The following is a 25,810-nucleotide window of genomic DNA, read 5'->3' as shown; positions in this document are numbered from 1 at the left end:
TCAGTGATTGGACAAAGGCAATTCAGGAGGATGCAGGCCAGGATCTTACCAGCGATGGACAGGAGGGAAATCCCCCTGCAGTTTTCACAATCAAATTTGACCCCTTCTTGTGGACAGTAATAATAGTAACATTCTTGAGGTCCCAGGCGATGTCCTCTTTGTCCCAGGATGAACTGGTGGAGTCATGACATGAGCTGATAGCTGCCAGCATGGTAGACCTCTGCAGGTATACCATCTGGCTGACAAGTTTTGTTGGTTTTCATCTGTTGGATGGTCCGCTTAAGCTCATCAATGGTTGGTGGATCACCAAGGGAATCCTCCACAAGGTGTTGTGGAATGGCTTGGAAGGTCTCCTCCAATACAGTGGAGTCCTGATTGAGGAGCAGTTCGAAATGCTCCTTCCAATGCTGACGGATGGCGTCGCCATCCTTGAGGAGCCAGGAGCCACCCTGTGATCTAAGAGTTTTATCCGGAAGAGCGGAATCCATAGATCTTTTTGGTAGTCTGGAAGAAGTTGCGCATGTTGTGCTGGTTGGCGTAGACCTGAATCTCGTGCACCTTCTCCACCCACCAGTTGTTCTTAATGTCACAAATGTGTCACTGGACCTCAGCTTTCAGTTGGTGGTACACTGCTGGTTACGTGGGTGGCTTTGCCAGGTGACAAAGGCTGCTTGTTTCTGCTTGAGATCGTTGTAGATTGCGGTGTCATCGGGGTGAAACCAGTCCTGGCTCCATCGTGGCACAAGCCCGATAGTCTGTACGCAGGTGTTGAGGATGGCAGACTTGAATTGCTCCCAGTATGCCTGGATGGAAATGGCATCAGTGGTGGGCACTTGTTCCACTACACTGTACAACTGAGCTTGGAACGCTTCCTGCAGTCCCAGGTCCTTCAATGCTGCAATGTTCAACTTTCTCTGGGCGGTTTTTTTGGGTCTTCTGGTGTCTTGGTGCCAGACAGGTGTTCGTCACTGAGTGCTGGACACAGAGATGGTCCATCCAGCAATGTTCAGAACCCTTCATGGCCCTCATTACAAGCACATCCCTCAGGTTTCTGCCTCAGACAATGATGCAGTCCAGGAGGTGCCAATGCCCCGACTTCGGGTGCCTCCACGTGGTCTTGAGTGGTTCTTCTGGCAGAAGGCCATGTTCATCACGATCAGACCGTAACGGGCACACTTGGTCAAGAGTAGGATGCCATTGGTATTGGCCTTCCCCACACCAGTCTTGCCAATAGTTCCACTCCAGATTTTGTGGTCATGTCCAATCGGGCATTAAAGTCACCTAGAAGATGACCTGTCACACCTGGGGATAGAAGCAAGGGCGCCAAAGGATTGGAGTAGAACGTCTCCTTGACCTCACAGCTGGAATCTAAAGTCAAGGCATATGTACTGATGACAGTGGTGCATTAGTTACAGCTGAGATGAGGGCGTAGGGCCGTCAGCCTCTCATTAACCCCCAAGGGGAGTTCGGAAAGCGTGGCAGCTATCCTGTTTCCTGATGGCGAAATCGACTCCGTGGATGCAGGGGTCACGGTCTGACTTCCCTTTCCAAAAGATGGCATACTCTCTGCTGGCCTCCCTCAGTTGTCCCTTTCCAGCGAGCTGGGTTTCACCAAGAGCAGCAATGTCGATGTTGTGCCTCGCTATCTCCTGGGCCATGATGGCAGTTTGTCTTTCCGGGCAATCACCCCCAACTGCATGACCCCTTATCTTGCATAGCCATTCTGTGATTCTATTTTTTTGGGGCACCTTATCAAATGCCTTTTGGAAATCAAGGTATACTACATCTGCTGGTTCCCTGCTTTCTACCCTCCTCGTTACATCTTCAAAAAGTATAATACTTTTGTCAAATAGGATTACCTTTTCATAAAACCATGTTGACTAGCTTTGATCATACTATGCTTTCTTAAGTGTATTGTTAAGACTTCCTTGGATTCCAGCACTTGACCGATGACTAATGTAGGCTAACCGGCCTATAGCTCCTTATTTTCTCTCCCTCCTTTCTTGAATCGTGGTATTACATTTGCTAACTTCCAATCTGCTGGACCATGCCAAAATCTAGGGAGCAAAATCTAGCCAGCACATCGACTATCTTTGCAGCCATCTTTTAGAACCCTAGGATGTAGCCCATCAGGTCCTGAGGATATGTCAGATTTTAGTCTCCTGGGTTTCTCCAGTACTTTTTCTTTCCTGATATTAATTACCTTAAATTGCTCACTGTTATTTGCCTTTAGGTTATCCTCTATTTCTGGTATGTAACTTGTCTTTTCTACTGCGAATACAAGTTCAATGTCGCTGCCATTTCCTCATTCCCTATAATACCTTCTCCTGTCTGTCTCTAAGGGGCCAATGTTTATTTTAGCTACTCTCTTCCTTTAAATAAACTTATAAAAGCTCTTACAATCTGTTTTTATAGCCCTGGCTAGTTTACTTTCATATTCTATTTTTTCTTTTTTTAAAATCAACGTTTTGGTGGCCCTTTGGTTCTCCAAACTATTCCTGATCCTCAGACTTACTACTATTCTTTGCAACATTATAGGCAGCTCTCCCCTCACATCTACATAACTGGCTTTTTTGTTTGTGATTGGAGTTGTTTTCAAATTTAATGTGGAATTCAATTCTATTATAAATACTATTTTCCAATGGATCTTTTACTATGATATTAGTAATTAACTCTGTCTCACTGCACAAAACTAGATCCAAATAGCATTATCCCTAGTTGATTCCACAATATAATGGTCCAGGAAACTGGCAAAGGCATTCCATAAATTCATCTTCCAGACCACCTTTGCCACTTTGATTCGTCCAATCTATATCAAGATTAAATCCCCCCACAGATATTCCATTGCTTTTAATACAAGTTCCAATAATTCCTTATTTAATGCTCTATCCAGCAGTAGCACTACTGTTATGGGGCCTACAAATTACTTCTACCAGCATTTTCTGACCCTTGCTATTCGTAATCTCTACCCATACTAATTCTACTTCCTGATTTTCTAAGCCAACATCCCCCCTCCCTAACCTCCCCCCTCCCTAACATCCTTTATTATTAAGCCTACCTTTCGTCTTTTTCTTTTTGAAATGTTGTTAGCCTGGAATATTTATTTCCCAAACCTGTAATCATGTCCCTGTGATGGCAATTAGATCTAAACCATTTATCTCTAAATGTGTCACTAGTTCATCTATCTTACTGCAGATTCTCCATACATTCAGAGAAAGTAACTTTGATTTTTTTTTCCTACTACTTCCTGCATGGAACTTACTCCCTTATGCATTATTACCACTAAACTCTCTGTCCCACCTGTCTTTATCCACACTTATGTACTTACCCATTGCCTCAATTTTTATTTTTTGGATTTCTAAATCTTCCTTCACCCAAACCCCACTCCTTCTCCCCCTCTGTTAGCTAAAGCCATTTTTTCCTACTCTGACCATATTTGCTGGTACGCTCATGTTTGCATGCTCTGTCCCTGCCTGTCATACTCTGGTTACTTTTACCCATATCGCTATCCTGCATTAACTTTCTTTAGCTTTCCAAATCTCCCCTCACGTGAACCTTCTCCCACAACTATTTAGTTTAAAGCATTCTCCACAGCCCTGATTACATGACTTGTCAGGGCACTGGTCTCAAAATGGTTCAGATAAAGACCTTCTCAACAGTACAGTTCCCTCTTTCCCCGGTGCTGGTGTCAGTGCCCCATGAATTGAAACCCATTTCTCCCACACCAATCTTTGAGTCACGTATCCAACTCTGATACTTACCCTAGGCCAATTTGCTCGTGGCTCAGGTAGTAATCCAAAGATTGTGGTTCTCCTTTTTAATTTCGCTTCTAACTGCTCATACTCTCTCAGCAGAACCTCTTTTTTTTTTCCCCCTATGTCATTGGCAACAAGTTGTACCACGAAAACTAGATCTTTCCCCTTCCACTCCAAGTTCCTCTCTAGTTCAGAAGAGATATCCTTAACCATGGCACTGGGCAGGCAACAGTCTTCGGGTCACTCACTCTCGACTGCAGAGAACCCTATCTATCTCCCTAACTATACTGTCCCTCAACTAATGCAATTGAAAACAGATTAACTGTTCAATTATCACATCTGCTGTCGCTGGGGTCTTGGTGTGCACAAATTGGTTGTTGCTTGTACAGTAACAGTCACTAAATTTCTATGAAGTGCTTTGGGATGTAGGGCATGAAAGACACTATTTAAATGCAAATGCTTTCTTCTTTCAAACTCAAGCTGTTTTTGTTCCATACATTATATAGTTAGATTTTAAATTTCCACTGCATTCTAGTCAAGTTACCTGGAAGAGGAAAAGGGGGCAGCAAAACAATCCTAGGACAGGTAGGACCCTTTGCCAAAAAGTGAGGGTGTCTCTTCTGATGGATCAGCCAGAAAATGACAACAGCAAATATTTGCAGGTTACTGAAGGTGGTCAAGTAGACTTTGGGATTGGAATGGGAGCATACATATAGAAAGGAGAAACCAAGTGCTTGATAGAAAACAGACAGCAGTTGTAATTTTAAAAACAAATGCTGGAAATTCACACTGAACTCCCAAGTGGAAGGGTAGGATATACTGCCACTTCACCAAAGGGACTTGCTGGGTTCTTTGTCAGAACTTGTGACAGTAACTTTCGAATCAAGAGCATCACAAGTAAATGGCAAAGTGCAGAGATAGTTTTCTTAAATCTTTTATTGAAGCACCAGTAGAGTAAAAAGTTAAAACACTACTCATTTGCCCATGGAACCTGTGTTTGAAACTCTTTCAGACCAGAGAGATAGAAGTATTCTCTCTCTATGGTTGCAAGTGCCCTAAATAAAATAAGCTCATCCAGTTTCAAACTGGTTAACGTTGGATGCAGTTGTGAGCCATTACAACGGTATCTGCAGAAACTGACAGTCAGATAACTGGGAGAAATTCTAGTGTCCTAAGTGGGACACTGCTCTAGGTAAGGATTAAAAGAAAGAAAAAGCTTGCACTCGTATAGCACCTTTCACAGCCTGTGAGCTTCCCAAAGCATTTTACAAACAACGATTAAAGGAGAGTGTGCCTAAATTGCTGTAAAATTCTAAATGTCATCAGAAATTTCATGCAGGCAGCTCTTAATCTTTATACTTTATTGCTGCAGGTTAGAAACAATGTATGCATATTTTCACAATCAGTGCAGCAGATCCTTCGATCCAATGATGGCATCAACTCAGGTGCTTGACTCAGACTTCCTCCCCACTCATTAGTGAGCACAAACACTATTTCACTCAAAATAAAAGGTCTCAACAGGTCTCACAATATATCTGCTTCCGGGCTGGCTACAGTCAGCAGTTGCAAGTATGAAACAGCAGCATTGGACAGACATTACAATGTGTACACATCCTAAATGTTATATAGTCAGATTATAAGTGACAATTCAGATAAATAAACTTAATTTAATGGACACCATAGAGAAGGGTGTATGTTTTTGTACATTAAGTAGGATAACCAGGATCTTATGACAGAGCTGAAGAATGTTGTAAACCTGAAATAAACAAAATACTTTGAATACCCACAGGTCAGTCAACACTTGGAAGAGAAAGGAAGGTGAATGTTTTTGGGTGAGATCCTTTATTCAGTTATGATAACTTAACCTATTTTTCTCTCTTAGGTGACTGATCTGCTGGGTATCTAAAGCATTTGAGATTTTTTCCTCACCAACATGCTGGTTCAGAAGGGTTAGCTTTCTTTCTTACTTCATGCACTCCATCTCCTCTGGCCACATGACTCCAAACATCTCCATCAGCTTATGACACTCCACATATGCTCGCTGACACAGCTTACGACATGGCAGAGTAATACGCCCATACTCCATGCAAATTGGGGCATACATCGCACACAGGAATGGTTGTAGGTCCTGGGAACATTCCAAGTTTACAAGAGGATGGAATGGCTGAAAGAAAAACAAATGTAAGGTTACAGAGCTCAATTTACAAAACCTGACAGTCAAATTCAATGAGAAAAGCCTGACATAGTCGAATTCAATTACAAAGATCAGTCACGATCAAAAGAAAATTGAAACTAAATCCCTATCTCATTCACTGCAACATGGTCTATCCAGAAGATCAACAATTCAACATCTTTGACTGGACACGTATTTTGCTCCAAGCTCATTTAAAGTCAATCCTCCCCATTCCTCCAACAAATCATTAATAGTTATATTAAACAAACATAGCCACTGAGTGGAAAACAATTATTTTCCAGCAGGCTAAATAAGATTGGTTAGCTCTGATAACTCCAGCACATCAGCTTCCAGGCCAAGTGTAGCTCAGCAATTATCATCGCTTCCATGACAAGCATTTCCATTCTGTATATGTTTACAAACTTTGCAAAAGTTTTATTTTCCTCCAACACTGTTCAAAGAAAGAAGTTTCATTTCTAGAAAAATATCTGGAATTACATTGTGGAGTAGAGGGCAGGGAAGAAAGAGAAACCAAAAAGGGACATAAATTAGATGACACATTCCAACATTGATAGACCTGTCCTGTACCAGTTACCCAATCATGTTGTCCTGCAGAAGAGGAGGGTGAATTTTGCATATGCATCACCAAAGCTGGGATTACGCACGCTGGTGAGATGTTAACGCCAGTGCACCGGGACACCCAAACCACAAGGGAATTGCTTATGGGCAAAGGTCCTCTCCAAGGACTGAAGCAAAGATTTAGGTTGCCACTCCTGTGCTTTACTGAAAGAACAAACAGCAATGAAATAAGGGGCTCAATGATCTGTTTTAGTAATGTTAGTTAAACAATAAACACTAACCATGACACTGAGGAGAGCTTCCTGACTGTTCTCTGAAGTAATGGCATGGAATCTGTTATGCACAATGTAAAAATACAGAGTATTTTACTTTGTTTTGGAACGGGGAATGTACCACACTGCATTATATAGGATACTTTGTGAAGAATTGTTTGAACTCACTTGCAATAACATGGAAAGCCAAACACTTGCCCGAGTAAAAGACGAGGATTGCACATCAGCAGGAATGGCAGCTGCTTATCAAAAAGAGAAATCATTGCAGATGAATTTATCCTGATGTAGCCAGAGATAAGAATGGAAGCAGGCAAGTGCTGTTCCACAGATGAGAGTCCATTGGAGGAGGACATTGTGATCAGCCATTATCAATGGCTGCCAACCGGTCAAGACAAACAAGGAGGGTTAATTTAGCTTTGTCAGAGCAACACTGAATATCACTTATAACTTTGAAATGTTTCAGTTCTGCAGCAGGGGCAGAAACCTAATTGGAGGGAATCAAATATGCAGTTCTGAGAAAGACAGGCATGATTTCACAGAATCTTTACGGTGCAGGAAGCAGCCATTCAGCCCACTGAGTCTGCACTGGCTCTCTGAAAGAACATTCTACCTAGTTCCATTCCCCGTTCCTTATCCCTGTACATTCTAAGATGGGAATTGAATTCCCTTTTGAATATCCCTATCAAGCCTGCCTCCAATACCCTCTCAGAAAGTTTGTTCCAGACTCCAACCACCCTCTGGGTGAAAAAAAAAATTCCTCACATCACTTTTACTCCTTTTGCCAATTATTTTGAATCTGTGCCCTCTGGTGTTTGATGCTCTTGACTTGGGACAGTTTCTCACTATTTCCCGTGTCCATACACTTCAGGGTTTTGAATACTTCTATCAAGTCTCCTCTCAGTCTTCTTTTCTCCAAGGAAAACAGTTGCAACCTCTCCAATCCATCCTCATAGCTGCAGTTCTTTATCCCTGGAATCACTCCTGTGAGCATCCTCCATACTCTCTCCAATGCCTTCACACCCTTCAAGTATGGCACCCAGAACAGGATGCTGTACTCCAGATGAGGCCTAACTAGCATCTTATACAAGTTCAACATGACTTCCTAAGATACTATGTGCTTTATTAACTGCTCTCTCAACATCCCTGCCATCTTCAATGACTTATGTACATATACACCGAGGTCCCTCTGTTCCTGCACCTCCTTTAGATTCTCTCCCTTTATTTTATACTGTCTCTCCATATTCTTCCTGCCAAAATGAATCACCTCACACTTGCCTGCATTGAACTTCATCTGCCACTTGTCTGCCCAATCCAACATGCCTATGTCCTTCTGAAGTTCAAGCCTATCCTGACCACAGTTGACGTTTCCAATCTTTGTATCATCTGCAAGTTTTGAAATCATGCCCTGAACACCACAGTCTATATGTTAATATAGACCAGGAAAAGCAAGGGTGCCAACACTGACCCCTGGGGATCTCCACTACAGGCCTTCCTCCAATCTGAAAAACACACCTTTAATCACTACTCTCTGTTTCAAATAGTTGTTCGTTGGACAAAGCCTGAGTATTGCTGAAAAAAAAAGACACATTGAAGCTTTTCACCTTGCACTCATCAGGACACTTCACCAAAATACCAATATAAGGGGAAAACAACAATTTATACTGTATGTAAAGAGTATGCTGATTGGTTGGCAAGTGGACTCATATTGGCAGTGCACCATGCACCAGTGATGGTGACTGACAGTTAACTGCCAAGCATTATTTGAAATTTAAACCAGGCAGCTTGACCCTGAACAAAAACAAAAATACCTGGAGAAACTCAGCAGATCTGATAGCATCTGTGGAGAGAGAAAAAGTTAACGTTTCGAGTTCAAATGACTCTTCAACAGAACTAAGGAAAAATAGAAAAGAGATGAAATATAAGCTGGTTTGGGGTGGGGGGGGGGGGGGGGGAGACAGGTAGAGCTGGATAGAGGGCCAGTGATAGGTGGAGATTGCCAAAAGATGTCATAGACAAAAGGACAAAAGAGGTGTTGATGGTGGTGATATTAGCTAAGAAATGTGCTAATGGGGACATTAAGGGTGGAAAGCAGGACAAGCAAGGGACAGACAGCCCAAGGGGCGGGGGGGGGGAGGGGAGAGAGAAATTGAAATAGGCTAAAAGGTAGAGATGAAATAATGGATGGAAATATGTTTAAAAATAATGGAAATAGGTGGGAAAAGAAAAATATATATAAATTGTTGGAAAAAGGGGGATCGGAAAGGGGGTGGGGAAGGAGGAGAGTGTTCATGATCTAAAGTTGTTGAACTCAATATTCAGTCCAGAAGGCTGTAAAGTGCCTAGTCAGAAGATGAGGTGCTGTTCCTCCAGTTTGCGTTGAGCTTCACTGGAACATTGCAGCAGGCCAAGGACGGACATGTGGGCATGAGAGCATGGTGGTGTGTTGAAATGGCAAGCAACAGGGAGGTCTGGGTCATGCTTGCGGACAGACCGAAGGTGTTCCGCAAAGCGGTCACCCAGTCTGCGTTTGGTCTCTCCAATGTAGAGGAAACCGCAATGGGAGCAGCGAATGCAGTAGACTAAATTGAGGGAAGTGCAAGTGAAATGCTGCTTCACTTGAAAGGAGTGTTTGAGCCCTTGATCAGTGAGAAGGGGGGGGGGGGGGGGGGAAGTAAAGGGGCAGGTGTTGCACCTTCTGCAGTTGCATGGCAAGGTGCCATGGGAGGGGGTTGAGGTGTAGGGGGTGATGGAGGAGTGGACCAGGGTGTCCCAGAGGGAACGATCCCTGTGGAATGCCACCGGGGTAGTGAAGGGAAGATGTGTTTGGTGGTGGCATCATGCTGAAGTTGGCGGAAATGGCGGAGGATGATCCTTTCAATGCGGAGGCTGGTGGGGTGATAAGTGAGGACAAGGGGGACCCTATCATGGTTCTCGGAGAGAGAGGAAGGTGTGAGGGCGGAAGCGCGGGAGATGGGCCGGACACAGGTGAGGGCCCTGTCAATCACCGTGGGTGGAAAACCTCGGTTAAGGAAGAAGGAAGACATGTCAGAGGAACTGTTTTTGAAAGTGGCATCAGAACAGATGTGATGGAGGTGAAGGAACTGAGAGAATGGGATGGAGTCCTTACAGGAAGCGGGATGTGAGGAGCTGTAGTTGAGGTAGCTGTGGGAGTCAGTGGGCTTGTAATGAATATTGGTGGACAGTCTATCGTCAGAAATTGAGACAAAGACGTCAAGAAAGGGAAGGGAAGTGTCAGTGATGGACCACGTACCACGTGAAAATGATGGAGGGATGAAAATTGGAAGCAAAATTAATACATTTTTCCAGATCCAGACGAGAGCATGAAGCAGCACCGAAGCAGTCATCAACGTACCGGAGAAAGAGTTGTGGGAGGGGGTCTGAGTAGGACTGGAACAAGGAATGTCCCACATGCCTAACTCTTTAAGGGGTATAACTGTGGCCCATGCGGGTACCCATAGCCACACCTTTTATTTGGAGGAAGTGAGATGAGTTTAAGGAGAAATTGTTCAGTGAGAGAACAAGTTCAGCCAGACAGAGGAGAGTAGTAACCCTGGTTGGTCAAGGCATTGCCCTGAGGAATGAGTCAACAAATGGCTGTCATTTTGTTTAGCTGGAACATGCACAATGTGTGCACATGATCTTTCAGACTGTAAATAAGGCCATATATTAATATATGTAGCTTTCAGTGCATGCAAATGCACCCCACTGCGAACCCGACTCACAATCTTAAATTTGTTGCCAGCATAATTGCTGGCACACTGAGGATTATTTAGCGAGTGTCATCCAATCGCAGATTCACATTTAATGTTGGACACTGTTTTGAGTTTTGCAAGCATAGGCTGGTTGGGTATGGTCTGTTCAGGTTTTTTCCCTTACTCTGACCCCATCTAATGACTTACTATTGCCTTCTCTAATTCTATCAAACTTTCCAAGTTTTCTATTAACCTTGATACTACATTGATATATCCTCCTCAGCAGTTAATACTTCACTACTTCCCACTGCCAGTTCCTCTCCTCTCCATTCTGAATTTCCCCTCAGGTTCCCATCCCCCTTCCAATCTAATTTAAACCAACGCCAACAGCACCAGCAAACCTCCCCGTAAGGAGGTTAGACCCAGTCTTATTAAAGTGTAACCCATCCTCTTGTACAGGTCCCAACTGTCCCAATGCCTTAGAAATCTAAAGCCCTCCCTCCTACTCAATTCTCCATCCAAGTGTCAAACTGCTCAATCTTCCTATTCTTATGTTCACTCGCACGTGGCACTTGAAGTAATCCTGCTCTTGAGGTCCTGCTTTTTAAATGCCCTTCCTAACTTCCTAAAATCTGCTTTCAGGGCCTCATCCCTTTTCCTATGTCATTTGTCCCGATGTGGACCACAACCTCTGGCTACTCACCCTCCTCCAAAAGAATGTCCTGCAGCTGCTATGTGACATCCTTGACCAGGGAAGCAACATAGCATTCTGGAGTCACATCTATGGCCACAGAAATGCCTGTCTGCTCCTCTAACTATGGAATCCCCTACCACTATAGCACTTCCACTCTTCCTCCTTCATTCTTGTGCAGCTGGGCCACCTGTAGTACCATGAACTTGGTTCCTCAGAGAGCTGTAGCAAGACCCATCTCACTCACCAGTATCCAAAGTGGAAAAACCGTTAAAGAGTGAGATAGCCTAATGGATTTCCTGCACCACCTGCCTGTTTCTCTTAGATACTCTGGCAGTCACCTAGCCCCTCTCTGCCTGTGTATTTCTTAGCGTGACCACTTCTCTTAATGTGCTATCTACGTAATCCTCAGCATTAAGAATGCACCAATGACTCCAGCTGCCGCTCGAGTTCCGCAATCCGGAGCTCAAGTTTCTGCAGCTGCTGACACTTCCAGATGTAAGCATCATGGGCACTTTGTGCCTGTATGACTTCCCACATCCCACAGGATGCACATTCCACATGGCCCAGCTGCGCTGACATACTTTAAACTGTAGAAAGCTTTTACTACAGAATGGTATAATAACAACTCACCTGTCACTCACCAATCATCTCCTCTGTGCCGATTTTATATTTACCAACCATTCAGTGTGATGTCACTTTTAGATTTAATCTGTAAACTCCTGGCTCCCTCTCTCTCTCTTTCCTCTGCTTTATGGGCTCTCTCCGAACCCTGCTGCTTTATGGTCTTCTCCTGTAGCAAAGTAACAGTCAGCTACTGGAGGCTGAGGAAAGGTAGAAAATGAAAGGATCATCTTCTTCCCTCTTCACCGAATTCCCTCACTCAAACTTCAATTTAAGCACTCTAATGCACAGAAAGCAGCACTCAGGTTTGGGAGACGATGGAACATTTAAAGAGTTTGGAGAGGAAAGAAAGGGGTTTGAGATAGGGCTGTAGCTTTTGGTCATCTCATGTCGCTCGATCTCAAGTTTTGTTTGATAATGCTCCTGTGAAGTGCCATAGGATGTTTTACTATGTTAAAGATTCTTTATAAATAAAAATTGTCTTTACTGTAGCTGTGGTTCTCTAAATCTTGAGATGTCATATGATTTAAAAACTTAGTCCCACTTTCAATAAAAGTTGCAACTAAGATATGCCATTATTAAAATATCTGAAGGAAAGACATCCGTTGGCCTCAAGTGTTTAATTAAATACTTGATTCACTGGCTTAGGATACCATGAGATTAAACTTTATTTCTAAAGTGCTGAGCTTAAGGCATCACAAAGGTGGCAACTTTATGCTCAATCTGCATTTTAAATACAATAGAAGTATCATTATCTATCTGAGAGGTTGTGATGCAGGTATGAGTACAACTGAAAGAAATATAGCTACTATTTATGAAGTGTGGAGGATATAAATGAAAGTGAAGATATCTACAGTATTACATATTGGAACAATGTACCAAGGTGCTACACAAAAATGATCGCCCTATTTTTTTGAAAGAATTCAACCTCCCTGAACAATATTACTTTGCTGACACTTAACAAGTGGAAATAACAAAGGCATTGCTACCATTAAATTCCAAAGCAATGAGGGGAGGGATAGGGTGCCTGGAGATTGGCAAAAGTATAAGGTGGCCAAGGACTGGCAGCACTGGGGAAGTGGCAGCACCAATAGAGCCGATGGCGACAGTCTAATAGCAAAGCACGAGTCAGTCAGCAGAGAATCCGCCCTGACCTAACTCAAGATACCTGACTACCACTTCTTTTCCCAAGCTACTTTCATTGCTAATATGCCTTTTAAAAGTAACTGCATTGTTAACTATGATCATGAATCCAGTCAACACACGCAGTATTAGTACAAGACAAGTCTTTTGGTTTTTCATGCCAGTTATGTTTAATTTTTCCTAAGATAAAGCTGAAGAGGTTAATAAAATTATAAAAAAATTACTTTTCAAAAGGTGTCTGATTGGTTCACTAATCGTTCTAATTTTCCTTTTCAGATAATCAAATGTCAATAAAATCTGCATACCAACCATTCAAATGGAAGCAGTTCAAATCGAGGATCATCATATAGGGAATACGTATAGTGAATCTCTCGTAGAACTGCCGTAGCAAGTCAGAGGATGTGCTGATTTGCAAGGATGGGAATATTACACCATCTAAAAATACAAAGCATTATTCAGCTGCTGAAATACTGGGGATAAATTTCATGAAAATCTCAGCTGCTGGTGTAACTTCAGCAGAAACCCTTCTTACACTTCAAACAAGCCACGTTACAGTAGAAGAGGAGTCATCCTAAGGAAATGCCTTGAATAGGTAGTCTAATCGGTAATAAGTAAACACTGGGGGGAGTCATTTACAGGCTGACTGCTTTTCAGACTAGAGATCTCTTTGCCTGGCTTCTTTGGAGGCCTATTTAGGGCCCAGCTGTGAAAATTGGAGTTCCAGCACTGTATGGCCCTGAAGCGTTTTTCTGCGTATTGCAACTGACTGCATACTTCCTTTCAGTTTGCGTTAGTCAGCATGGATCATCTGGCATGCAAGAGATGGCACAAGCATGACAGGCCAAATGGCCTCCTGTGCTGTATCATATTAAGAAATTTCAGTATAAGTTGCCTAAGCCAACTCTGATGACGAGGTGCGACAGACAGATGGGTTGATAGATGGAGGCATTTGCTGACCTAAACATTTTGTGTAAATTGATGTGATCACTGAGGTTCTCGTTTACTTTATTTAAAAATACCAATTGTGCTACCTTTTTCATTGTGGAAACCATTTTGAAGCCACTGATATTAAGACTGTGGAGCAGTTACCTTTCACCAATGAGCCACAGCTGTCTACCAGAACAAAGATATTTTTTCCCTCACTAGGGTACCCACTGCTGCCAAGCCATAGTATAGGAATCAGCTGTCATGTTCCTCATTGCCAATGTCCTGGCAGTGTTCACTGATTGGGCTCATATGGAACAGCATCTGGATCAGGTGAAAGCTGCTGGCATCTGTGGAAACTTACATTCTAAGGGAAAAAGGTTGAATGTCATTGTTTCCCAAATCCTACATTTGAAGGGAAACCACCGTATATATGCTTTAAACTCAATACAACACCTTTTTTGCCTGGAGTCAAGAACAACATTTCAAAGAATCATTATCTAGGATCTCTGTATTGATTTTAAATGATCAAATGTTACTGATGACATAAGACAGTTTCATGACTACAGAAATTTAAATGCCTTTATATTTGATTACATGCCCAAGAAGTGCCTTGGGATGTTTTCTATATTAAAGGTGCTGTGTAAATGTAAGCTGTGTTGACACTTTTGTAGTTTGAGTGACAGGACATCCAAGTTTTAGGCTTCTCATCAAAATCAAGGTCTGCAATTCTGTCTCGAGATCAACAAGCTGCCTTTGGCAATGTAAACAACGTGAGTCTGGCACACAGGTGTCAGCCTCCTTTGTGAATGATGGCAGCACTATTGGAAGATTGTTTTTAATTTGTCCTGTGGGTGAAATTCCAGCTAAGGCTGAGGCAGCCCCAGGTTAAAACGCACATTGCCTATGTTAATTCATTTCTTAGAAGCAGACTCTAAGAACCCCTCCAACTCTATTCCTTAAATGTCATCAGTAGCAACTGCACAAGTAAAATAGAGATGGACAGAAAGAGACAGCCCCAAAGGATGCTACACTTAATGATAGTCAAGTGTTCTGTGTTGAAAGCATGATTAAGAATTTCACAGGAGAAAAAGCATTAGATAATTATGGGACTTATAGCCAAATTTCAACATATAGAGGAAATTCTTTGCATTAATTTGATTTCTAAAAGAGGTCCTGATCAAGACTGTATCCTCAAGACACTCCAGTAATCAAATCTTCATTACCAAAATGATTGTCAGCAAGGATCCACAAGATATGCTTATCTGCAGGAAATTCTTTGAGGAATTATGCAAAATATTAATCATTTTTGACAACTGCAATGTACTGCATACCCTGAACAAAGGATACAATTACCATTAGCTTAATATCAATTATTTTAACCACGACATTCTTCAACCCCATGACGTTAAAGAGGTGAGTCTACCGGTTGCACTGCAGCTGTAGTACAGACGAACAAATATGCAAATATTTGCCCTGTGAAATAGTTTCAAGTGCTGAAACCCTCCTGACCCAACCTCTCCCCAGTCAGGCTCCCTTCCTCCACTCAGGAATGCCATCCTTTGTACAGTGCCTTGCCTCTCCTCCTTTGCAGAAATTAATGCCATGCAGGTGGCCCCCACTCATTTAATTAAAACACAAAGCAGCACGATAGAGGTCAGGGCAGTCACTACTGCTGTGGAGAGGAAGGGGGAGGGAGAAAGGGGAATCAATGTCCTCATACAAGTCATTTGAATTTCAAAAGACTCTCCAGCTCTTACAGATTCATACGCTTTTTGTCCCCAAATGAAATAGGAGAAAACCAGAACTTCCTTGCACATTCATCAACCGACACCATCTAATCTGTTAATAATCAGAGAAAAAAAGTTACTTTGATTTATTCTTTCCTTCACACAGCAAACATTTAGACATATGGAAACAGATCTTGGAATTCTCTACTCCACAGGATTGCGAATGCTCCATCATTAGAGTAGATTCAAGTTGAGAGATAGATTTTTGGTTTCAAGAAATCCAGGGATATGACGGGGGTGGGGGGTATACAGCCATGATCGTATTGAATGGCAGCGTGGGCTTGAAGGGCAGTATGGTCTACTCCAGCTCCTTTTCCTTATGTCTGTATGTTAAAATTTATACGTAACAATAGGTACTAGGAGGAGAAATGAGAACAAAAGAGAACTGGTTTAAAATGATCCTATTGCAGCATCCAAACATTACATCTGTGGAGTTAAGAGGGGAATGAGCACATTCTATTCCTCATCCTACAGCTCTCTGTATAATCCTTATAAATACATTTGTTATAAATACAGTAGACTTAGTCAGCAGTGTACAATGGGGTGCAACATATGTTTGAGAAACTTAATGGTATCAGACTGGTTACTGGATGAAAAACATTCTACAGTGAAGCAGTGTCACGGATCACAGGTGAGCAGTACATGCTCCTGCCGATGATGGTAATGAGGATGAGATGGAATTAGGCATTTTTTGTAGGTCTCAAGAGCTGTAGCAGTACTTAAATTTAAACCCTTGGAGGTAGATTCCATTTTAGGCCTTGAACTGCCAGGATTAGGAATGGCAGCAGCAACTAGAGGAAACATGAACCATTAGTCACAAGTTTCCATTTGAGTTTGAATGCTGTTCCCTGGATTCCCCTGATCTTTCCTCCTCATTCCTTGGCGTATTTCACCTTATTTATCTTTAAGGCTATTTGTAGTAATGGAACATGTCATTTTCCATTTTTATGACCTAGAATTCCAAGATGTTTACCACTAATTTACATTTAATTCTATCCATCTAAAATTAGGCCCACTGCTTTACTGTGACTAACATTTCAATTTATTACATGTATTATAGGATTTTCTGGGATTTGGGGAACCCATTTTAATTCCATAATTCTGTGCATTTTCTGAGGAAAACAAAAAATTGATGGGTGAAGGCAGAAATAAAAGCAAAATACTGTGGATGCTGGAAAGCTGAAATAAAACAGAAAGTGCTAGAAAAAGTCAACAGGTCTGGCAACATCTCTGGAGATAGAAACAAAGTTAACATTTCAAGTCGAATACTCCGTCTAACCGAAGAAGAGTCAAAGTCCAAGACAGGCAAGGCTGAGATTTGGGCTGATTTATGCATTGTGAGATTATCCTATTGGGATGTAGTGGGATGACTAATACCACCTATAACTGATGTTGCTGTATTGAGAGCTTTGATCACTCACATGGTACTGCTGCTTCATAGAGACTCATGACTTCCATCAGTACACTGACAGATGCTCAAGAGGCACATGAATCCACTTTGCATATTTAAACTTGTATTGATGTGCTTTGTAAACTCATTTAACATATTTGCTTCCCTAGTAATTATTTACTTCCATTAGTTTAAAATATTTAGAGAAATAATTATTTTGCTTTTTTAAAAAATTGCTTTGATAGATTGCATAGATCACTTATCTCTCCATCTCACACATTCATCATACCATGCTAATCCCAGGGTGGTTCTTTACATTCTCTTGTGAATTAGAAATTAAATGAAGATCAGGTAACAAATGTTGGACAATCCAGAAAAACGGGTGCTACTCTGAAAAGCAGTTATGAAAGGAGTTTCACACCAATTGATATGTAATGTACATACTAGGCTCAAGTGTTTTGGTAGTGAAGTACTGGAAAATCAATTTGTTTTTCTGTCCACCTTGTGAATCAGTCATTACATGAAATAGAACGAAAGTAACACGTGTGGAGCCCTTTGTCAGAGCTCATGGGTTATGACGAATGAATGCAGCAGATACATCAACTTATCTTTCTGAGCAATGAGAGCACGTGTGCATGTAACACAACCAAACTCTCACTATAACCATGAAATAAACAAAAAACAAATAAAACAACAGTAAAATACACAAAATCTAGGAGCATAGAAAAGTATGGGAATGAAAAACACTCTGCAGTCTAGATGATTGATTCCAGAATTTAAGCTTTCTCAATCAATCAGTTCCTCAAAAACCTATCCAGCTCTTCCTCAAATATTTGCACATCTACCTCTCCAATCACGTTCACCATCTTCCAAATGGCTAAATTTAAACATCCCGCTTGCCTTCCCTCTAAACTAGAACCAGCTACATAATCTCCCAGTTATAGAGTTGATGGCAATTTCTAACAAATTTTCAGGATTTAATTATTTCAATTATCCCTTGAGAGATTGAAGAGCAGGGATTGTTTACTCTGAAGGACAGAGCTTGAGGATGAGATTGTTGAAAATTCTCATGTATAAATTTAACTAGTTCCTTTTTTGTGCTGTTGCCTGGTGGATGGAAAGATAGAAGACTGAGTAAGGCAGTATAACTGGATCTCACAGCTAGAGGTTCATGTCACATGACTCCCATCTCTCCACACCACCTTTGGCCAGGATGCCAACCCAGCCAATTACCACCCCATCAGTCTACTCTCGGTCATCAGCAATGTAGGGGAAGGTGTCATCAACAGTGTTATCAAGTGGCACTTGCGTAGCAATAACTTACTTACTGATGCTCAGTTTGGGTTCCGCTAGGGTCACTCAGCTCCTGACCTCAATACAGCCTTGGTTCAAACAGGAACAAAAGAGCTGAACTGCAGTGGTGAGGCAATAGTGGCTGCACTTGCCATCATCAAGGTACATTTGACGGTGTGGCATCAGGGAGCCTTAGCAAAACTGGGGTCAATAGGAATCGGGGGAAGTCTCCACGGGTTGCAGTCATACCTAGCACAAAGGAAGGTGGCTGTGGGAGGTCAACCATCTCAATTCCAAGACATCACTGCAGGAGTTCCTCAGGGTAGTGTCCTAGCCCCAATCATCTTCAGCTGTTTCATCAGTGACCTTCCTTCCATCATAAGGTCAGAAGTGGGAATGTTCGTTGATGAATGCATAATGCTCACCAGCATTCGCAGACTGCTTCAGTATCTGAGGAGCCATGTCCAAATGCAGCAAGACCTAGACAATATCCAGGCTTGGGCTGACATTCAATGGTATTACCAGTATCAACATCCTGGGGGTTACTGGAAACTGATCTAGACTGGCCATATAAATACTGTGGCTACAAGAGCACGTCAGAGGCTAGGAATCCTGCGGTGAGTAACCCCCCCCCCTCATTCTTGACTCCCCAGAGCCTGTCCACCAAGGCACAAGTCAGGAGTGTGATGGAATACTCTCCATTTTCCTGGATGAGTGCAGCTCCAACAACACTCCAGAAGCGTGACATCATCCACAGCAAAGCAGCCCACTTGATTGACACCCCTTCCACAAACATTCACTCCCTCCACCATCGATGCACAATGGCAACAGTGTGTACCATTTATAAGATGCAGTGCAGAAACTCACCAAAAGGTCCTTAGGCATCTTACAAACCCTCGACCACTGCCATCTAGAAGGACAAGGGCAGCAGATAGATGGGAACACCGCCATCTGGAAGTACCCCTCCAAGCCACTCACCATCCTGACTTGGAAATATATCACCGTTCCTTCACTGTTGATAGGTCAAAATCCTGGAACTCCCTCCCTAACAGCACTTATACCAGAGGGACTGCGGCAGTTCACCACCACCTTCTCAAGGGCAATTAGGGATGGGTAATAAATGCTGGTCTAGCCAGCAAAGCCCACACCCCATAAGTGAATTAAAAAAAACTGTGGTCTATGGGAGACAATGTGAGGAATGATTAGCCAGTTTTATTTGAGAGAGGGAGGTTGAAGCAGGGGGGCAAACAGCAGGATCAGTATTGGCAGCAACTTTTTTAATTCAGTTCAGGGGCCTACTTAGGCCATTAATTGCTGCTTAATCAGAATATCCCAACATCATGTTCAGATCACAGGCTCCAGGACTTGACACTGGTCCTCTTGTCTCTGATCTGCTCATTGAATTGCCTTTGTTGCTGTGGCTCAACATGCTTTAAAAGTGGTTTTACTATGACCCATACTGGTAATGGCAAAATGTTTCTGGAAGCATAAATAATAAGTGACAAGGCAAATGACAGCAAATGGAATCAAAATCTGACACCACTGAGGCAGGCCATTCGGTTCATTATTTAAGCAAATTTCCATTATAAATGTGCAAAAGAAAAATCTGGACTGAATACATATATGTAAATGATGACTTAATTACATCTGCATACTTGGTCCAATTTTCCCCTGCCCACTAACCTCATTTCACTTGAAAGCTATTCTGGGATTTGACATCTTGTGTGCAATGTAATGTATGATCAACCGGTCTAAAAAGGAGAATGCCCAGAACCAATAATGATCAAACAATTTCCTTCCGTGCGAGAGGTATGCATGACTAACTAAGAGAATTGAAACTCTGGAATCTGTATTCATTCACAGCCACTACAAATTTTAAATCAGGAAGAATCCACTTTAAAAAACATATTAAATACAATGAACAGCAAGTACCCAGATAAGTTACCAAAGACATTCACCAAGGTGGGCCCTTAATGTTCATGTCCATCATTTGGACCTGCAATTAAAGTCATACCTTGCTACTCAGTCCCAATCAACCACTATTCCAGGTCTCAAACTTCTTGTGACTGTCAAATATTTTGAGAGGAAGATATATTTTTAAGGGAGGCAAAAGAGCAGAGCGGAATGCCAAATAAATCTAATTAAGTCTGCAATTTATTCTCCAAGCAAATAAGCATGGAAAAATGTGATTGTATGAGTACACAAATCCTTTTTGGGTCATTCAAGGAGAAAGCAGGTTTCAACAGTCCAGTCCATCTCTTGTGTCAAACACAGCTCAGCTGTGTGAAAACTGGCATATTTCTGATGAGTGTTTGGATGATCTTCATTCAAAGCTGTAACTAGCTTACTGTGACCTGATTTCACCCACTGAGCCTGACGTCCCGCCACTGGGCCAAAGTATAATATAATCCGCAGTAATGTTTATGAAACATAGACCTCCCCATACACAGAAAAATAGATGCAGACCAGAAGAAAGGATGAGAGAGAGATGGCTGGGGAGTGAAAGTGCACCAGGCAGGAAGATTGCAGGGGTTAGTTCATATTCCTACCAAGAAAAGACTTGACAGAAACAGCTGATGCCTTAAGAAAAGCTATGCAAACAGATTACAAAAAAATAGTTTACAAAAGCTCTGCTGGAGCTGTCAGGGTATCCAAACGTTCCACATAACAGAAATGCAACATGACTCGCTCCTTACAAGAACACAAACCCCTTTTATGTTCCCTAAAGTCCAGGTCATAAATTAGTGACCCAAGGGCAATATTCTCTTGCATAGAGTGCAGTCTGTCTCCTTAATATCTATATTAATCCTAGAAATAGGCATAGCTGTCTGGACAGGGGTAGAGGTTTTCAGGGGCTCCTTTTTCATTCTCACTAGCTGCCTTATGTGAAGCACATTGCAACATTACCCTCTGTATTTCTGTTGTGTTTTAGGGTTTCCTAATAAGATTTTTTAAATTAATTTATAAATAAATCTCACATACTCCATTTCCTAAAATGAAAATTCTAACTATTTGCACAATGTACGTATTAGAAATGAGTTTCACAATGTCCAGCCAGCCCCGGGATGATGGGAAGCGGGGAGATGAAAGTGCAGTTGTTGCATCTCCTGCGCTTGCATGGGAAGGTGCCTAGTGAAGTTTCTACATTCTATTTTTCCAAAAATAAACATATTGTAGAAAGGACCTGACTCAATGGTGTTCCCGCATGACTGATTTTCACTGTCTATAAGTCTGTAGGTAAGTTAAGTTTATGTTGTTGCCAATTGACTGTTTTCCTTCCTTCTTTGGAAAGCAGTTTTGAAAGTGTAGCATTTGAGTGTTTAAAGCAAATCCCATGATAGTTATTTTAGCCCACCATAAAATAAAGACACTTTCTAATATTCTGCGTCAGATGAAATCTTGCCAGGATAAAAATGGGATCTGCTGCAATCATCAAAGTAGATTGAACAAAATCCTCTTTGTTGAAATTAAGTTAACCGGACGCTTGTGATTCTTGGTTTCATGTTTTACTCATTTTATTGGAAACTGATCATTTCATAAAGCACTTATGTATTTGGTAATTGTTTATTGGATTGGATGGGTGAGCAGGAAAAAACTCTCTCAATTCTGATTTTCGCTGTTCGTGGAGTTCCGTTCAAAACTCATTGGCAACCTCACTATACCAGCAGAGATCAGCTCAGACCACAGGTTCTTTATGTTGTCTGTGAGCTTCTACTAACAAATAACAGTAGTTCAGAATGTAATCCTGGAAGAATGTATCTCACTTACTAATTGCATATGTCAAATTATAAGTTGAGTTCACAATACCTGGTTGATCAAATTCCTGCCCTCTGAAATAAAAAATATTTTAAAAATGAGGCTTTCTTGGCAGAATGGGGAGAGCTCTGCTCTTCTATGAAGGTTGGATCACTCCTTACAAGGCTCACGCTTATATGAAACTCTCTAGTTTTTTTGTAAAACACACACATCCCTTCTGTCCCAGAAGAGACAGCAGTTTCTACCAATTCTGGGTCACTCTACAAGCAAATCAAAGTGCTCAGCTTCTCCAAAGCTGGCGTTCATCGAGTGGTCTACTTGCCCAATGCCATCTTTTCGATCTGGGGGATTTTTGGTTTCTTCCACTTCTCCTTGGCAAAAGCAACACCTCGAGACACCTAGTGTCTTACTATCCCCACCACACCCCCGCAAACCCTCCCCTCAGCCTCTTGGTCCCAGAGTTCCTTCACAATTCTCTGATCCAGGCAGCAAGTCATCAAGCTTCCTTCCTCAAAATCTATGGCAATTAATGGCAGAAGGGGTGCAAATAGCAAAGTAAGCAAAAGTACTGGAAAGGGTAAATGGGCACATGCAGAGGTTTGGATTCTTTGATAATAGCCAGCTCAGTTCACATTATCCTTTTGAATCCATTCACTTCTAAGGCTGTTAGCTCTTTGTTACAAAGAAAAAACTATTTGTTATGGATTGGTGACAAGGTCAGTGAAATTACCTATGAACATTTTATTGTATTACTTAAAAGGATGCAATTTTCCTTTGACACAGTGCTTTGATTTTGTTCCACAATATATTGTACTTGATAGCACATTCGTCGAAAACCCCAAGTCACTAGGAGAAGGTGGCCAGCTACAAAGCACTGGCCTACCCACCCTTAATTTCTCTATGATATCTAAGCCTAACAGCAAAAGCCACTTATCTTCCTTCAAAATGGCCTCTTCTCTAAGTGATCGGGGATGGCGACTCCAGGACTGGTCATAATAACTGCTCCAGTTGCAGTTTCCCTCCCTCCTGCTCTCGCTGCTCCTCCAGAGACAGAATCTATGACTGGAGGAGCAGCCAAGGTAGGAGAGAAGGAACCTGCGATTGGCAGAACTGGAGCAGCCAGCATGGGAGAGACAGAATCCGTGATTGGAGGAGCAGCTCTTCACAGGTTCTGTCTCTCCCAAGTACGGGGGCAATTTTCCTCTCATTGCTCACCCCACATGATTTAATTTTTGAGGGCTTTTGATGGCAAAGTTGCCCACTGGCCTCCTGTACTTTGAACAAGCATCTGGGGCTCTTTGGCACTTGATAATATCCCTCATAAGAGACTGGAATTGAAGGCAAATTATTCACCTGGCCAGGAAATTGGTTGAGTGGCAGGAGACAGAAAATAGGGAAAATTGGCAGGATTTGACCAGTGGCGTGTTGCAAACGTGTTGTAGTCTCAACTATTCACTGCATTATTAATAACTTTAGACAATGGGATAGAAGGTCATATATTCCAAGTTTGCCAAGACACATAGTTCCCACTGAAGTTTAAAAGGGCCAGGTGTGACTTGATTGAAGTATATAAGATTCCGAATGGTAGTGACAGGGTGGATCTGGAAAGGATATTTCCTCTTGTGGGTGAGCCCAAAACTAGGGGACACTTTTAAAATTAGGGGCTGCCCTTTTAGGACAGAGATGAGGAGAAACTTTTTCTCAGAGGTTGTGCGACTATGGAACTCTGCCTCAGAAGGTGATGGAAGTGGGGTCATTGAATATTTTTAAGGCTGCGGTAGATAGATTCTTGTTAGGCAAGGGAATCAAAGGTTATCAGAGGTAGATGGGAATCTGGAATTTCAAACAAACAGATCAGCCATGATTTTAATCGAATGGCAGAGTAGGCTCAAGGGTCCAAATGGCTTGCTTCTGTTCCTATTTCCTATGTTCATGTGACAAAGATAGGCAGCAGTGAAAACAATGTGGGTGGAAGGATAGAATTACTAAGAGATACTGAAGATTAAGTAAATGTGCAAAATGATGGAAAATGTAAGACACAGTACTTTCTAAATGGTTAAAAAGTAGAAATAATGAAGGTCCAAAGAGATTTGGGTGGGGTGGGGAGGGTTTTAAGGTGCATGGGCCATTAAAATGTCATCGACAAGTACAGAAAATAAAGCTAAAGGAATGCTGGTCTTTATGTCTAGAGGAATAGTTTCCGCTATACAAAGCAGGGGACCTCTCACCAAGGGCTCCTAGGGAGGCTTTCTCTAGGACTCCTTTTTGATTTTTGGGGCTACATTTTCACTTTCAGGGCCTCTATTTCATTCTCACTAACTCCTTTATGAGGTGATGCAGCGACATTACCTTCTGTACTTGTGTTGATTTATTTTAGGGTTTTCTTCTTTAGATGGATAAGCTAGCATGAATACCAAAGATAGTCATTTGGTAGTACAGAACTTGACTATTGCTGAAAAAGAGATCGAAGATTTTCATCTTACACTCATCAAGACACTTCGCAAGAATACCGATATAAGGGGAAAACAACAATTTACACTGTGATGAGAAGAGACTGCTGATTGATTGGCAAGTGGACTCTGATTGGTCAAGCCAGTGCCATGGAGAATGCACCAAAATAGGTGGCAACTGACAGTCAAGTGAGGTCCACTGCATTGTTTGAAATTTAAACCAGGCAACTTGACCCTGATTGGTCAAGGCATTGCCCTGAGGAATGAGTCAGCGAATGGCTGTCACTTATTTTGTTTAGCTGAAACAGGCACAATGTGAGTATTTGTTATTTCTGTCCTCAAAGAACAGGGCCCTGTGTATTAATATATGTAGCTTCTAGTACAGGCAAATGTGCTACACTGCAAGCCCGGCTCAAAATCTTAAATTGGTAATCAGCATAATTCTTAGCACAGAGGATTATTCAGCAAATGTTGTCCAATTGCGGAACAACATGTCAAGAAACTATCGTATTTTTCCTAATATTTTTGAGGGATATTTTAAAGCAAGCTTGTGTGATTATATTAGTCTGTAAGGTTTAAATTATCAAAGAAGTGAGGTGTAAAACAGGCATTTGAAATGGGGATGAGTAAAGCTAGGGTGAGGTCATCAAATATGGTGTGAATGATATTTGCATTTTTAGGTAAATGGGAAAGATGTTTGATTTTCAAAAGGAACTTGATAAGATTTTTTTACAACTGGCAAGGTAAATAAGGCAACGTTATTCCGCCGATTTTTCTCAAAATTGCTGGCCATGATGAGAACATGAATGATTTTTATATTCTGGAAAAGGTAACTTCGTAAGACAAGTGAAAACAATGGGATTTACAAATCAAAAGGGATAAAATATATTTAAAGGATGAATAGAAGGCTGAGAGAGGTGTGGCCGTGTGAGATCTTGAAAGGTGACTGTGTGAAACAGACTTGAGAAAAAAACCTCCAGCCATCCTGCAGAGGTTTGCTGTTTCAGTAACCAAAGTTGTGTTAAAAGTCCATTGTCCAGTGGGTGCCTGTGGTAAAATTGCTGGAAATCTTTATAAACTTAGAATCTATTTGGGCTGCTGCCTTAAAAGGGGGTGTGTAGTTGGGAGTCTGGTTAAGTAGAAATTTTGGGAACTGTTATAACTGTGTGACTGTGATCTTGTGAGTATGTTTTTTCTTTTGTTAATAAGTTTTAATTTAATCCTCAAAATCTCTAAAGATGGTAATGGACTCATTGC

The 25,810-nt window shown here is 41.9% G+C and overlaps 1 protein-coding gene across 10 annotated transcripts in view; it reads right to left on the bottom strand.

Moving 5' to 3' along the window:
• LOC121277942 (frizzled-3) overlaps positions 1-25,810 on the bottom strand; it is a 144,525-nt gene that overhangs the window by 48,885 nt on the left and 69,830 nt on the right. For 4 of the 10 annotated variants that reach the window (XM_041187823.1, XM_041187822.1, XM_041187821.1 and 1 more), the window contains one exon: positions 5,723-5,919. In XM_041187823.1, coding sequence (XP_041043757.1) covers positions 5,723-5,919 — 197 coding nt within the window. Of the gene's footprint in view, positions 1-5,722; positions 5,920-6,788; positions 6,812-6,947; positions 7,019-11,816; positions 12,008-13,255; positions 13,386-25,810 lie in introns of those variants that run through there. The other 6 variants (XM_041187824.1, XM_041187825.1, XM_041187828.1 and 3 more) reach the window with 6 other exon arrangements.

This window comes from Carcharodon carcharias, chromosome 5 (assembly GCF_017639515.1).
Source record: "Carcharodon carcharias isolate sCarCar2 chromosome 5, sCarCar2.pri, whole genome shotgun sequence".
In the NCBI taxonomy this organism is placed as follows: domain Eukaryota; kingdom Metazoa; phylum Chordata; class Chondrichthyes; order Lamniformes; family Lamnidae; genus Carcharodon; species Carcharodon carcharias.
This window is presented reverse-complemented; position numbering and strand designations above follow the sequence as displayed.